Raw genomic sequence first — 15,738 nt, 5'->3', positions numbered from 1 at the left:
TTAAAAAGTCCACGACAGATTGGAGAAGGTTTCCAAATGATTGCTGTCTAATTTATAAACACATATTGCTAGCATATTGCAATCAATCAGAGTCAGTATGTGCGCAATATGTGGAATATGTCCCTTGTCTTTGCAACAGGGGCCTCCACTGCTCTGGTTATAATCCTATACAAAAACAAGCTCGCTGAGCGCTTGTGTTACTTTACAGGTAAATTGCTCTCCTGCAACAACTAGAACACTCTTTGTGGAGAGATTTCTGTTTCAATCTTGAGGTTATTGCTGTACTGTGAATGTAAGTAGCACATTCAGTCTACATTAATATTGTGGGATGTAAGTGTGAATTAATAACAGTTAAATCTGAATAAATTTCTGTGTGTGTGTCAATACCAACAGATTTTTAACTTTCCCCAGTTTATCACAGTTAATCACCATATTGTTACTAATAACCTACCAGCTTCACCACATTCAATCTCAAACTGACAGCAAATGCGCCAAAATTTCTTGGAAAGCAGCAGCCAACTACAAGTGGCTGCAGACTTGATCCGCATCTTCAAAGCACCCATTTCAAAGGCAATGAGATTGCTTGCTCATTGGACACAATTGCAATAATTTTGGGCATGCTGCGGTTTTCAACCACTGTTTTCCCTTGTGTGACTGTAGTACAAATGTCATTGTTACTGCTATTATAGAACACATTTCCCTATTTTTGCAAGATGCTAAAAAAACCCTTTTAATTAAACAGGCATCCATTTATTCAACCATTGCTACGCATGACTTATATTTCACAAGAGGGGAAAGAAACAACATTTAGAGGTTTATTAAAAGCATCTTGATTTGAACTGGAATAGTTCTATTCATTAGATAAACTGTTGGGCAAAAGCTGATTCTGAGTCGTTGATTTAAAAAAAATGTACTAACAGAATACCTGTTCATTTTGCATTTTACTTTTTTTCTTCACGTTTTTACATGTACAAAAATCCAATAAATTCCAGCTGGGGATAGAAGCTACACTCTAGCTTTTTGAGTATTTTGTGTAGCTTGCATAAATAGTCTGAGTCTATGAAAGAAATGGTTTTAGTTTTTACTAAGAGGTCACTCTGTATCACTCTGCATATTAAACCCCAGTGTGGTTTGGGATGTGTTCTACAGAAACAACCCTTTCTAAGCTTGAGAGGCCTAACTCTGCATTTCAGCTTTCGGTAGAGAGGGAATTTGTGTGTATGTGTGCGATCTAGCTGGCCCATTATAGCCAGGAATGCACCCGCTCTCGAATCCAGCAAGCCTCTCCCTACTCCTCTCCGTGAGTGTGCAAGTGTGTGCATGAACGCACAAGAGTACACGTGTGCACGATTTTGCATATGTGTAGCCAATTGTATGTGTGTGTGTGTGTGTGTGTGTGGAGAACGACAGAGAGAAGCAGCTGCAGATGTTCCCGAAAATTGAAAACACCACTGAATACACAAATTCTGTTTTTGGTGTCCCTTCCGGATGAAAGCAGACATTCGGCTTTGAAGACAATAATAGGAGATAATCACACAAACACTCAACTTAAACATGCAATAATAAAAATCACATGCTACTCTTGCTTACAGGTTATTTATCCATGTATCCAATCATTTTGTATTACAATTACATTACACAATATTTATACAACAAAGCACATATACCGCACTCACACACACACTTTCTCTCTCACACCACCACAACGCGCACTCCCCTTTCCCAGGAGAGTGCAGTGTTTTGGTGGAGGAGGACTAGGAAGAAGGAACATAAGAACAAAAGATTATAAACAACAGTATAACTTTACCATCCCCACTAAGATCTTCTGCAGGGTCCAGGAGAGCATGCAGGAAACGGGACAGCAGAGAAGGAGGACGACAAACAGCAGCGAGAGAGAGAGAGAAGCAGGAGGCAGAGCAGAGAGGAGAGAGAGAGAGAAGAGAGGTTAGAGCATGACATGCCATGAAACAACACGGTGATGTTGCAGGATCTGCAAAGCCAAACAATCAGCGGGCAGTTAGTTAAAATCCAAAATCTAATGAGGGGGGAAAAAATGCAACGTTAACATCTCCTTCAATTAATGCTGTGCAGGCTTATGTACAGTTAAAATACACATGTGTAGAAAACAGTGACAATAAGTCCAATGTGGTGTCAATAAAGTATGTTCTGTGTGTCAAGCTGTAAGCATGTGAGCTGGGGAGTTAATTACAGTGAGCAGACAGGGGATGCAGCTGTGTTTAATATGCGAGTTTCATTGGAAGAACGGATACAGTGAGCAGGCAGTTACAAATGATCAAGGTTTCTCACATACCTCATTTTCTCACTCAATTCTTAGAACAAGAGAACGCCCCCAGTGACAACTTTTCGCTTTATTATTATTGGCTTTTTCATATTTTTTTCCATCTTAAATGGGAAATATGGAAAAGTTTTGAATGCATATAAGAGAGTAAAAGTTTACAAGCTGTTTTTGCGAGTTTTACTAAAACACGCAGAGCTTGAAATTCCAAGCCTTGCATTTATCAGGCCTGTTTATCACATTTGGAAAAGTTTGGATGATTTTTAAAGGTTTCGGCTACGAAGCAGCTGCTGTCCAGACTCTCACGCTCATTTCTCCGAGCCGTCTTTTTAGTTACTGATGACAGCTGCCAACGCGACACTTGGAGAAATGAGGTCAGCATTATGACCCATCCAGGATATCACGCAACTGACACGTACACAGAATAGAGCGATAAAATCCACGAGTCCTTCTAGTATAGCAACTTCCCCATGTTGCTAAAAGCATTAGCATTAAAGGAAAATGAGGGATGAGTGTTTAGTAACTTTCTAGCATTGAACAAACAGTTAGCAGCTTGACTTGTTGACACTGCTCTGCTATACACTACTCTGCTACATCTGCTGCAGACAGTGCTAAGAGTACTGGAAACAACCATGTAGGCGGGTGCTGTGCTGGTTTAAAGATGAGATGACAGTGTTTCTAAATGGTTCCAAGAACCAGGCAACATCTCTCATGTACACTCACTAACCACTTTATTTAGGTACAGCTGTTAAACTCCTCGTTAATGATCATTTGTGATCAGCCAATCACATGTGAGCATCTCAGTGCATTTATGCATATACATGCATATATGATCGAGACGATGTGCAGATGTTCAAACTGAGCATCAGAATGTGGTAGAAAAGTGATTTAAGAGATGTTGAATGCATCATGGTTGTTGTATTTCACTAACTGCTGATCTACTGGGATTTCCCTAAACAACTAACTCTGGGCTTTACAGAGAATGATCTGAACATGAGAAATAATCCTGTGAGTGACGGTTCACTGACTGAGAATCCCTGGTGGACGCCAGAGATCAGAGGAGAATGGTTAGTCTACTTCAAGCTGATAAGAAGGCAACAGTGACTCAAACAATCACTGGTTACAACCAAGGTATGCAAAAGAGTCAAAATTTGGTGTAAACAACATAAAAGCATGGATTCATTTTGTCTTGTATAGCACTGTATGTCACACTATGGTCCTTTTAGTACCAAACCCCACAGCTTAACTAAATATTGTCGCTGACGATGTCTGTTCCCTTATAACCACAGTATAACCATTCTCTGATGGCTGCTTCCAGCAGGATAAACCATCATGTCACAGAGCTCAAATCATCTCAAACTTGTTTCTTGACCATAACAGTGATTTTGTTGTACAGTGGTCCCTCGCTATAACGAGGTTTACCTTTTGCGGCCTCGCTCTTTCGCAGATTTTTTTTGTGCAATTTTTCTTTTTTAATTTTTTTTTTAAACAGCGCATTGTGTTCTGCATCCTAATTGGCTGTAGACCATTGTCAATCAATCTCGTGCCGTGTCTCCTGTACAGTACAAAATGCGTTTAGCATGTCAAATTTACATAAATCTTTGATCGCTAGCAGTGTGACTCTGAAGTGGTGTACTGCATGTTTGTAAGTTTTCTCCCCAACAAACACAACAATGTCGACAAAACATTTTGCACCGCCAAAGGCAACCACATGTGCCTTTGGTTCCCTTCTATAATACTGGACTCATTTTTCTACAAAGGTTTGAACTTTTAGAGTGTTTAAACAAGAGATAAAAGTGTGAGAATGTTCATGCCTATCTGAGAAAAAGGTATAAAGTGTGTAGTGAGGGGTTTTACAGCTTTAAAACACCTATAATAATTGTAAAGAATAAAGTTGGCTACTTTGCGGATTTCACCTATCGCCGGTTATTTTTAGAACGTAACTAATGCGATAAACGAGGGACGACTGTACACAAATATCCTCCACAGTCACAAAATCTCAAGCAAATAGAGCACCTTTGTGCTTTGGAGTGTGGCAGAATGGAAGATTCTCCACATGGATGCGCAGCTCACAAATCTGCAGCAAGTGTTTGACATGATCACGTTAATATGAACTCAGAGGAATGTGTCCAGCACCTTGCTGAAACTATCCCCTGAAGAATTAAAGCAGATCTTAAGAGGCCCAGTCTGGAACTAACCCGCTGTACCTAACAAAGTGGTCAGTGAGTGTACATTTGTGATTTGTCCATATCAGATGATATATCTTTTGGGCCGCAACGTTCATGAAAAACAACACAGTTGTGACCTCACCAGCAAGATGTGCTTACTGGAGTCCTGAAATAACAATTCACTGTGTGTCATCACATGCTACTGCTACTCACAACAATACAATAGGGAAAAAAACATGATGGAAAGTAACAGAATAAGATCCATCTTCTTTAGACTTGTAAGGGGTAAAGACTGGTTACTAATGGCTGCGAAATAAACTCCTAATGCATCAAAAACATACACAAACCTCAGGCAAAGATATTTGTCCAATCGTTTTTTAATTTGTATTACAGTCTTTTATTTTTAGTGAGCATTGGTGTGGTTATGAAGCATCGCATAACCTGTTATTGTGGTTAAAGTGTGTGTGTGTGTGTGTGTGTGTGTGTGTGTGTGTGTGTGTGTGTGTGTGTGTGTGTGTGTAAGACTGGATGAGTCAAAGCAACAAGGCAACGAAGTCAAAGACAGTTTAGCAGAAGGGGACAGATTGTGATGGAGCAGACAGTGTTTTAGCCATAAAATCACTTTTTACTTTAGATCTAAAATGTAGAAAAACTCTCCCCACAAAAAACAAACCAAGAGGGAGTCAATATTTGGACCCGTCCTGCACTAAATGAGTACCATAAATCACTTAAACAACCCACATATTATTACTGTAACATTTTAATTAACATTCCTCAGTACTGTGGGTTCTGTAAAGACTGTCTGTGTGTCCTTATGTGAAGTTATTCAGTAAGCGCGGTCATCAAATCAGGAATTTCACTCTGCCACATCACAATTTTGTGGATATTCTCCTCTGCTAACTGTCCAATGAGAGCCGAGGATACCGTTGGGCGGCGAATCTGAACAGAAGACAAAGGGGAGGAGGAAACGCCGCGCCTTGGTTGGCTTAGGAGGCATCGATGTCACAAGATCTTCAGCCAATAGGGCGGGGGAGAGGATGAGAGTGTGAGAGAGAAAACAAGAGTGAATGGATGTGAGAGAGTGAAGAAAGATGAGGGGAGAAGATGTAAACAAAAGAAAGCAGGAACAAAGTGGATGACGGAGAGAGAGGGAGAGGCTGTCCCAACAGAGGAGAAAACAATGAGATTATGATGGGGGGGAAAAATGAGTAAGAGGGGAAAAAAAACAAAAAGCTGAATTATGAAACAACAGGAAGACAGCTGGAGCCGAGGAAGCTTCGATGAAGATGAGCAGACTCTTGCTCATCTTCCTCCTAAACCTGCCTCTTTGTGAGTGAGTGTGCTTGATTTTGTATCTTACCTGAGACAGAGATCGCTCTTACTCCGCTCCGGACTGCTTCTAACTTTTTTTCACTGTTAGAAAGTCTAGAGAAAAGGAGCCAAGAGCAAATCAGACAACAGTTACACAGACACACACACAAAAATACACTAACTACATTTATGCCTCCATAACATCAATATCAGCAATTTTTAAAGTTAACGGTAAAAAAAAAAGGAAAAGGAGAAACGATGGAAGCTGTTCTCCACATGCAGCTCTTCAAAGGTAAACTAATCCTTACGGTCTCTCTCCTTTTGCCGTGGTTTCTTTTTCCTATATCAGCTGAGCTCTACTACTATCTTTTTACATCACAGACAGCAACAGACAGAAGGGAAAAGAGAGGGTGGGTGAGCAAAGGGAGTGAGCGAATGAAAGCAAGAGGAGGAGACTTCGAGAGTGTTTAAAAACCCTAAGTGGAAAATATTTGGCTCCTAAACTTATATCCTTATTTGACCAGAGCCACAGAGTGGGAGAAAGATAAAAGAGAGAGCGGGACAGATTTGAGCTGAAATGACCAAAACAAAGATAAACTGCTGGAGGCTGAATTTAAACAGCTGATAGATAAACATGATCATGCTAATCTACCCGGCTGCAACAGCTACAGATAAACAAATAAAACGCTGTGGGCATTAGGAAAGTTGTGCATCAAAAAACCCAAACGGCTCATTTATTGGGGGGAAAAAAAATACATTTGAGGGTTTTTGTTCAGGTTTTTTCTGCTCACAAACTTTTTAAAGGTCCCCATATTCCCTAATTCTCCACAACTTACCATTAGTTATATAATTTTAGATTAAATGGAAGAAAGGAAGTGCATTAGAAAAAAAAGCAACAACAAAGCCCAAGAAAACAATGGTTCACTGTTGTCATTTCAAAGCGTACGGAAGCTTTCACGCATTTAATTTGAATTAATTCAAAATCTCTATTTGCAGTGAAAATGTAAATTACAAGGTTCTTTCCCGGAAGCTTTTCGGAAAATAAAACTGCAAAACAAAAAATGCAGCCCAAACCAAAACCGGGCATAAAAGTAAAAGAATGAATTCGCTGCAGCTTCTGTATTCCTCCTCTGAACTTTACAATCAGCAGTCACTTTCTTCTGAATTTTAACTGAGCAGAACTTAACAAAGCATTGCTGAAAGACTTTACAATAGAAATGCTCTTGTCTGTGTTTACTTACATAATACTCAATTCTCAAAACCACAATTCCCTGGAAATTAATTGGATGTAAATATAGTATTGTGGTTTATTCTGATATCAAGTTACAAGTCTCTACATGCACATTATTTAGTGCTATGAGCCTTTTATTTTCAGTAAAACTCTGTAATCAGGGCTCCAAACCACACACGGTCAGTTTGACAGGAAAAAAGAAAAATACAGTTACTGATCTTGGAACATGGCAACTCTTTCCTTTTATATATAACTATACCAAGGATGAGGTCTGTACTTACTTTGGGATGGAAGGCAGCGCTCTCTCTCCCTCTAGAGGACAAAAATATGAATTTCCAATGAATAATGTGTCCTCACTCACATAACACATGGCTGTATGTACAGCACAAAGAAAACCAAATGTCATGAGAACAGAAATTGTTGAAATACATCCAGCAGTGTAAGGACAAGTATTTTTTCTATTTTTACCGTTCTATCCCTACAAACCCTAGAAAATACATTTTTGCACAGAAGAAAAGTTTCAAAAAAAAACTAACTGACATATAGGAGCGATCAAACTTTACCTTTCTGAACTCTGATAATGAAGGAGTGAGTTTCCATGGATACGAGTCGACAGTAACCATCAATCAAGTCAGCCAAGTTCTCCGCCGTGGTGAGAGATGCTGTCGTAACTGTGAGAGGCTACACAAACACACACAGACAGACAGCATAGTAGGCCTGTTACAGATAGCTATTATTTCAAACACATACATGAACACAAACAAAGCAAATCACTAGAAATTTTCAGCTGGCCCTTATGTTCAAGAAAAACTCATCATACATGTGTGTCTTACATGTGAGTACATCAAATCATATAGGTAACAATAAACCAAACCACTCTTGTAGACAAACTAAGCAACACAGTGAGAATAGCTTTTGATCTTTAGAGGTCAGAATGACGCTGCCAAGTGAAACAATAGTAAAATATCACCTACAAAGAAAAAAAGGTACCTTAAAACCTTCTACTTACCTCACAAGACTCAAGCAAACATTTTTCTTCATAAAAAGCTCATAAAGAGTTCTTTGATGGATGATTATATAACAAAATGTGATCTTTTTTAACTACGTGTATGTAAAATAAGATGGAAAAATTGTTATTTGCCAACAGTCAAGTTTTCCATAGTTTATCACAGTAACAGAGAGGGTAGTGATACCTCAGCAGCTCCGGCTACGTTCAGTTGTAGCATGCCTTTCCTGTCCTTTTCCTCCATAGCTGAGTACTGGATGGACTGGACTTGATTAAAATTTGCTAGATGGGTGGGCTGAGGACAGAGCAACACACACAAGAAATTAAAGTAAAACATCTGAACTACACTCGTTAGTTTTCTTTGATCATGAACTAGAGTGCAATAAACCTGGATGAGTTTTACTTTATGTTCTTGGTAGAAACTCACCGTGGACCCCTTGTCAGTGAGGTAGCTGATTCCTTCCTCTGGCCCGATGGCTAATTCTACCTGGATCACCCAGCTGGACTGTTAAAGAGAGGATGAGATGCAAGTTAAAAGAGACAGACCGGGAGGAGGGAGAAGGGCAGGCCAGGAGAAAATTACAGAAAATAAAACATGAGCAAGGAAAGGGAGTAGGGGCAGCATCAAAGCCCTTCTAGAAGGGAGTCTCAATGCTTGTCATCCCTCCAGATGCTTGACTTGTGTAAGAACCATGTTTCTGCCTTACATGTCTGCAGGTATTGTTCGCTGGATACATGCAAAGCCTGATGCCACCAGAAGGGGTCGACCTAACACAGAAAAGCAGCGCTCCCTGAGGGCAGCGTTGCAGAGTGAAACTGAGCAGCAGACTCAACCTACCCCAAGGGCACATTTGAAGAACTCCTTGTCATAGCGGTAAATTGGTGCAAGTATCTCCAAGAACTTCAGGATGCACTGCTCATCATTAAGGTTGGCTACTTGCTTAAATGTCTGCTGAATCAATTTTCGAAGCGTTTTAGCCTGCACAGAAAAAAAAAAGGAAAAAAATATAATAAAATTAAAATTTAGACACTTGTTTCTTTTTAGACACATTAACAATGTTAGTCACTCAGTTAAACAGCAAACAGTCTGGCCATTCATCTACAGTGTACATTGTATCTTACACAGATTTACAGAGTGGATTTTTCTGAAGGACGTGTGGGTCTGCTGGCATTACAATCACAGCCTCACATGTGAATTTTTTGATCTCTTATGTCACCAACACAAAGCAGACAGATGGTAAAGAAAAATACATCAAGGAGGATCATTCTGCTATTTAATCCTCTATTCTTTGACACTCTTGGCACAAAAATGGACAACATATTGTCATGCGCGCACACACTGAATGCATAATTAGGAAAATAAATAAATTAACACACATACAGTATGCAGACAATCCTATGAACTGCTTTTTATATATAGATGGAAAAAAGATGAGTATTTAGCAGGCTTACAAGAGGAACATACATAGGTTTAAAACAGAATAGCAATTAGGGGCATTCTGCACATTATAAGTTTAATGACTAAGAATTTATTAGATTAACCGACTGCAAACTTGACTTGGACAAAAACACCCAACGGACTGATCGCAGGCAGCCTGAATGACTTGGTATTACACATTTGTCTGCACTAAACATTTACTATAAAACAGATATAAATATTCAGGACAGAAATATTCATATAACAAGTTAATATTAAATTCATTTTAGTGCTACTTTAATATCATTGATTTGTCAATAAAAACTGTATTATATAAACTTCACTGCAGCAACACAGAGCCCTGATGCCAGGTGTTTACTTAAGTCTGAAGGAAACAAGAAACCCACAAATACTCTGTCTCTCTCTCTCTCACACACACACACACACGCACACACACACAGTCCTTGTGTTCATGTGTCCTTTCAGCAGATGTCATTACAAAATCTATTATGTGTTCTTCATGCTCCAGATAGGATCACTGTTTTAATTCCTAGAATTCCACCACACAAATGCGCATAAACACACAGATATTGTCCGTCCAAAGTGTCCACCCTTCCTGAGAGGAAGTACCACGAGTGGCTATCAGCTCCTTCATCAACACACTGACTGTCTCTATAGCAACTGGCTGACCAATTAGGACACTAGTACCTGCATCTAAACACCCCACTTACACACGCACAAAACAATCAATTCGCTGACAATAGTTCACTTCATTAGCAGTCACTGGGAGCAGTTTAGTGTTATTTTAGTCTATTTGGTTTTTCCACAGCAAAGCATCACAACAGTCTGGCCATACGCACGATTTGTGATACAAAGTTCTTCTTTTTGTCCCTGCGAAGCACGACTGATTCACCAACAAGAAGTTGCTTTATTGCTCCTAAAATAACAGTGATCATGCGTGAGCTACTGATGGCAGCTTCCAGCAGGATAACACGCCATGTCACAAACCTCAAATCATCTCAAACCTGTGTTTTTAAAATGACTGTACAGAGGTGGCCTTCACAGTACCTACATCTCAATGCAATACAGCACCTTGGGGATATACGGCCGACAAATCTGCAGCAACTGTGTGATATTATCATCTCAATAAGGAACAAAACCTCTGAGGACTTTCCAGCACCTTGTTGAATCTATGTAATGACCAATTGAGGTAGTTCACAGGGCATAAGGGGGGTCCAACCCAGTACTAACAAGGGGTAACCAACACAGCTGTGGGAGTACATATTTTGTTGGAACTTTAATCTTAATATTAAGTCACATTTTTACCATACACCATATACTCATGACTACATTGTCATGTATTATAGTATACAGATCAGTGAATTAAAAGTAATAACGTATTTTTAGGGACACGCTAAGAAGTCAAAGAATTTGTTCTTCTTTATTTCTTCTACTAAACATATTGCAAATATGACCATAGGTTTTGTTATATTATCCTGAAACCTTATCACACCAATCCTTAATAAAGTGTGCGGCAGTGTTTCAATCGTTCAGCCCGGGTCAACTCTGATCTTCAAATCTCCCAGAGGTCAGCTTTCCTAAACCTGCTGCCCGGCCAGTCAATGTGAATGAACAAAATCTGCTCTTTATAACATCAGTCACTGTTTACTATCACGGCCATCTGCTCTGGGTTTAGTGTGTCTGTCCGTGTGTGTGTGTGTGTGTGTGTGAGTGAGTAGAGTCCATTCAGGGAGAATAATCTCATTAAATGACTACCATTCTCTTTCACCAGAGTGAACAACACAAACCTAAATGGCAGCTGTGCTCGCTCCCTCTGTGTTTCACACAAACACTAACACAAATGTGCAGCATGTGAGCGTGCCACAGCTCCTCTTGCATTTAACTGGCAGTACATATTATATAAATGATTAAACACAGAACTGCAACACTAGTCAAAAATGTGATTAATCTGCAAGAAACAAAATGGTATTTAAAAGACCAAACGTGGCAGCCACTTACCAAGCTTACATATATTTTATGTGTTTTTGTGTGTTTTGATGCTTTTTTGTATTTTTTAAGATCTCCCCAGTTTTCCTCCTCTACTAAGTGACTGATTTATTCAACAGAAAGTAGTCCCCCCCCCTAAGATTTATTGAAACATTCTTACAGTGAGGATAAGACTGAAAATATTTACCAGGTATTAAATTAGCCAGAGATTCATTTTCTGTTGATTAGTTTGTTTTTGTTCAGCTCTCTCCGTCTCTCTGAAGTAAACAGTCCTTTCTTTCAGCTATGCATCAATTCAGATCAGGTGGTCACAGAAATGATAAACACTGCAATAAAATAATCTGTGGAGACGTTGATAATCGAGTCAATTTACTGATGTTTGACTGCACATGTGTGTCACTGTGCGCCTCTTCGTGGCTTATAAAACAGTCCTCTTGGGAGTAAATGTTGTGACGTCTGCCAAAGGAGCAGAAAAAGAGACGAGAGGAGAGGAGTCAACAAGGCTTGACAGGCTTTTTTTCTTTTTTTTGGGTGGGGTGGGGGGGTGAAGGAGATGTATATTGACACCTCCCCCTCCCTTTTCATTGTTGGAGAGAGAAAGTGGGTTTAAACATGACCCGAGGGTCACGCATACCCATCACAGACATACACCAGAATGAACACACGGTCTCTCTCTCTCCTGCAGAGCATCTGTCTTCCCCGCCTGCTGACATCAAGACCTTTTCGGGTCACCGGGCTTTTCACACTCTCACACACACACACACCAAGACCATTCTCATAAACACGTGCCGTAAATTTATCACTGACGCAGACGCTGCTCAATATGCAAGAAGCACCACCACCACATACGACCAGCCAACCAAAAGGTCTTCTCAAAGAAACAGGAATCCGTAACTATAATACACAATATGTCAGACTTTCCTGTTACTTCGGTAAGTTGACCTCATTGAATCATTGAGTAGCACATCAGTACGCAGCAGTGGTTTCAATAACTGCTGACTACTTGGTTAACTGTAGACTGGGATATATACGATACTTGAGCAAGTGTAAACCTAGCAGAAATTATTCGTTGTGGTTAAAAACAACATTCATCACATTACTTGATAATTTATGAAGGTTTTTCTAATGTTTCTCTATTTTCTTAGATTGCTTCACATTTAATCTGCTGGACCTCACAATGTCTGATAACATCAAATAACACATTAGAAAAATCTAAGACGAAGCTACTAGAAATCTGCTAATAAAACTACACACCGATACTCCAATACCAGTGGAAATACACAATATTTCACATCCAGACTTGCAGTGTAACGAATATTCACACCAAACACACTGGGTTTGTGCAGAAAATTTGTCCTAAAAAAAAAAAAAAAAAAAAAAAAAAAAAAAAAAAAAAGTGTCAAAAATGGGAATGACATTAAGGTCCTGATGTTTCTAAACAAAAAAATTTTGGGTTAATCCAGTTCTCACGAGAAGGAACTTGCAGGGAGATTTAGATCCAGGAGTTGAAGCTCGATCACAACCATTTCATACATATTTGGGACCACGTGTGAGGAGGCAGAGAAATTTAATTTCAGAGAGCTAACTGCCCTGGAGCAGTGTATAGCTGGGTGTCTGACGTATATCAGTAATAGTTTACACTTTTAATATCAATGTATATTCAGTACCATTGCACGTTTTGAGCCACTTTTTGCCAAATGCAGCGGCCTGATTGGTCAGATCTGTTTATTTGGATCTGAAAAATCGAGTTTGGTTCGTTTAAATAATTCTGAAAAATATTTGCACAAATTTCAGTGTGTAAAGCCCCCAAGTTTGCAAGATCAATATTTTGACCTTGTTTTTGAACTCAAGCTCTCCACACGGACATGAAACCCACCTTAACTGAATCCAGCAGGTCTTTTGGGAAAAACCGCCTCAAACCAACGTCTTTCCTGAAAAAAGAAAGACAGGAGGAAAACCTCAGAATGTTTATTGTGGTGTAATTACAAAGAAGAATGTTAATTGGCAAGCACTTCTGTCTTTATCTGATCTCAGATGCGTGTTTCATCCTCTCCTGGGGTATCGCCAAAAGCAGACACAGACAGATACAGTTAAACGGGCAGGCAAGAGAAGACAAGAAACCGAAAGCGATGACTAAGTGCTGACTACAGCACACTACTCATCTTTTCCTTTAAAGATGGGGTTGGAGAAAACCAATGAAGGCAGAAAGGGAGAGAGAGTTGCAGGAAGAATTCCACAGAGGGTGACCACAGAGACAAAGAAAGATGAGCAGAGCTTTAACAGGAAGTTGGCTAATGACTCATACCCCTCAGGAGAAAAGACAAGTGAAGACAGTGGGAGAATGGCTGGAAGCTTGCATCACCCTTTTCCTATTCCTGTTTCCCCAATAAAGGTCAAATGTCAAATTACAATTAAAATAAAAACATTTGAAACAGGGATTAAAAATCTAAAAATGTAGTTTCCAGAAATTCTCCCAGATTGTTAAACTTTCCTTAACTTCTTTTAGAAAATGACCATGAAAGAAACTCCTCTCTAAAACGGTTCTCTCAAAATCAAAGGCATGTCATCACAGGAGCAACAAGAAATACACACAGACAGAAATTATATAATCAAGCTGACCTCAGAGAACGAGCCCTGACAAAGGCCCACTGATTAAACAGCACTGCTCGGGCTCCACAAAGATGACAGCCAACTGCAACCAGCTGACCGTTTACATGAACATTACTGTATGTTCTGTGGCTCCAATGAGAGAAAACGCTTACAGTGCAGACCTGCTCAATTTTTCACATTTGAGCAGTGTGTTAGAACAATCTCAAAAGTAATATCGAGTTAAAGCACCTCTGGCTACAATGACTGCATGAGGCCTTGATGGATAATGACTTCCAACTTTTCTTTCCCCCCCAGAGAGCCAAACTGACTTAGATTAAATAAGCAGAAGGCAGCATATTTGATGACTGATGACTAAAAATGAAACCAACATAAAAGAAAACTCCATGTAAAAACGACACCACCCCACCTAGATTAGCCTACATCTTGTGTTGCAGTTGTCTCATATGGCCACACACAGAGGCCACCGATCAAATACACTAATTTGAAATTGAATCAAACCGCACTGAAGACCCACATCTGTCATTTCCCCTAAATTTCCTGAGCATAAGTCAGCCTCTTATTTATTTTGGGGGATTATTTTGCTTCCCTAGCAGACCATGGTAAGAGAGTTTGGGTGCCATTTCAGCCCCTGGGGCCGGATTCTGCCCTTGTGTGATCTAGGACAGCCCTTGGTGGTCCAAACATCTTTCATTTGGGAATGATGATGACTTTCATGCTCTTGGGCATTCTTATGTTTTTCACCAGATCTTCACCAATTTTATCTCCACATCATGCCTTGGTTTTCTGACATCTGACACCAACTGCCTTTTACAACTACATCCAATGCATTCAAATTACACATGTGGATTTGAATTAAGATGTAGAAGAATTTCAAAGACCACTGATAGATGTAAGATCTCTCGGATCTCAACTGTATATGTAAGAAAAAAAATCAATATAGACCTTTTACAGGTCAAGCCATAAAATACTCGGCACCATTTATAGGGAAAATGTGTACAAAAGGAAACGCATAAAGGATAAAGTTTCCAAAACTATGTGAATTTCTGCTTGGGCATAAATGGTGTCAAATAAGAAATCTCTTCAAAGAAACCTGATAATTATACTTGTTATAATGTTGCTAATGGAAGATGAAAAAGAAGCAGCAGAGGTGAAAAACTCTAATTAAAAGATGAACAGCTTTTTTTTTTCTTTTTTTTTTTAAAGCTGAACAAAAGTCTCTGCCTTTTCTGCCAGCAATCCAAAACGGTGGCCAACATGGGCCAACTACAGCCAACAGCGCCATACATTACCCAAAGCGCATTATACATTTTTGGCGCTTAATGCTCATAAAGGGCCCAGCAGGCCCTGATGGCCAACTGTCAGCTTCCTGTATCAAAGCCCTAGTAGCTCTTTCCATCTAGGTCTCTTGTTGGTTTAAAATATGCATGAGACAACATCTTTTTCCAATCAACCGAGAGAGGCAGCGAGGGAACGATGGAGACAAAACAAAGAGAGGAAGAGAACAGAAGGAAAACCAGATAAAAATAGGGGAAGTGAACATGGTGCAGAGAGACAGAGAATGAGAAGAAGAGACAAAGAAAAGACAGAAAACATTCCTCTGGATTAATTGGAGAGCTCGTTAGGCTGACGGGCAGAAAGAAAGAAAGACATGAGTGAAAGAGGACAGCTCATTAGAGTCACACCAAGTTAGAG

At 39.7% G+C, this 15,738-nt stretch overlaps 1 protein-coding gene across 6 annotated transcripts in view; it reads right to left on the bottom strand.

The window, feature by feature from the left end:
- The window catches only part of ptk2aa (protein tyrosine kinase 2aa), a 63,279-nt gene that overhangs the window by 18,417 nt on the left and 29,124 nt on the right, over positions 1-15,738 (bottom strand). For 4 of the 6 annotated variants that reach the window (XM_087834666.1, XM_087834665.1, XM_087834661.1 and 1 more), the window contains 8 exons: positions 13,313-13,367; positions 8,851-8,991; positions 8,440-8,517; positions 8,200-8,307; positions 7,570-7,687; positions 7,288-7,318; positions 5,825-5,889; positions 1,808-1,825 (listed from right to left, as the gene is read on the bottom strand). In XM_087834666.1, the coding sequence (XP_087690792.1) occupies positions 1,808-1,825; positions 5,825-5,889; positions 7,288-7,318; positions 7,570-7,687; positions 8,200-8,307; positions 8,440-8,517; positions 8,851-8,991; positions 13,313-13,367 (614 nt within the window). The remainder of the gene's footprint in view (positions 1-1,807; positions 1,826-5,824; positions 5,890-7,287; positions 7,319-7,569; positions 7,688-8,199; positions 8,308-8,439; positions 8,518-8,850; positions 8,992-13,312; positions 13,368-15,738) is intronic. The other 2 variants (XM_087834662.1, XM_087834664.1) reach the window with 1 other exon arrangement.

Source organism: Neolamprologus brichardi, chromosome 22 (assembly GCF_056152115.1).
Source record: "Neolamprologus brichardi isolate AB-2024 chromosome 22, ASM5615211v1, whole genome shotgun sequence".
Taxonomy (NCBI): Eukaryota; Metazoa; Chordata; class Actinopteri; order Cichliformes; family Cichlidae; genus Neolamprologus; species Neolamprologus brichardi.
The sequence above is the reverse complement of the archived record's forward strand: the minus strand, read 5'-3'. Positions and strand labels throughout refer to the sequence as shown.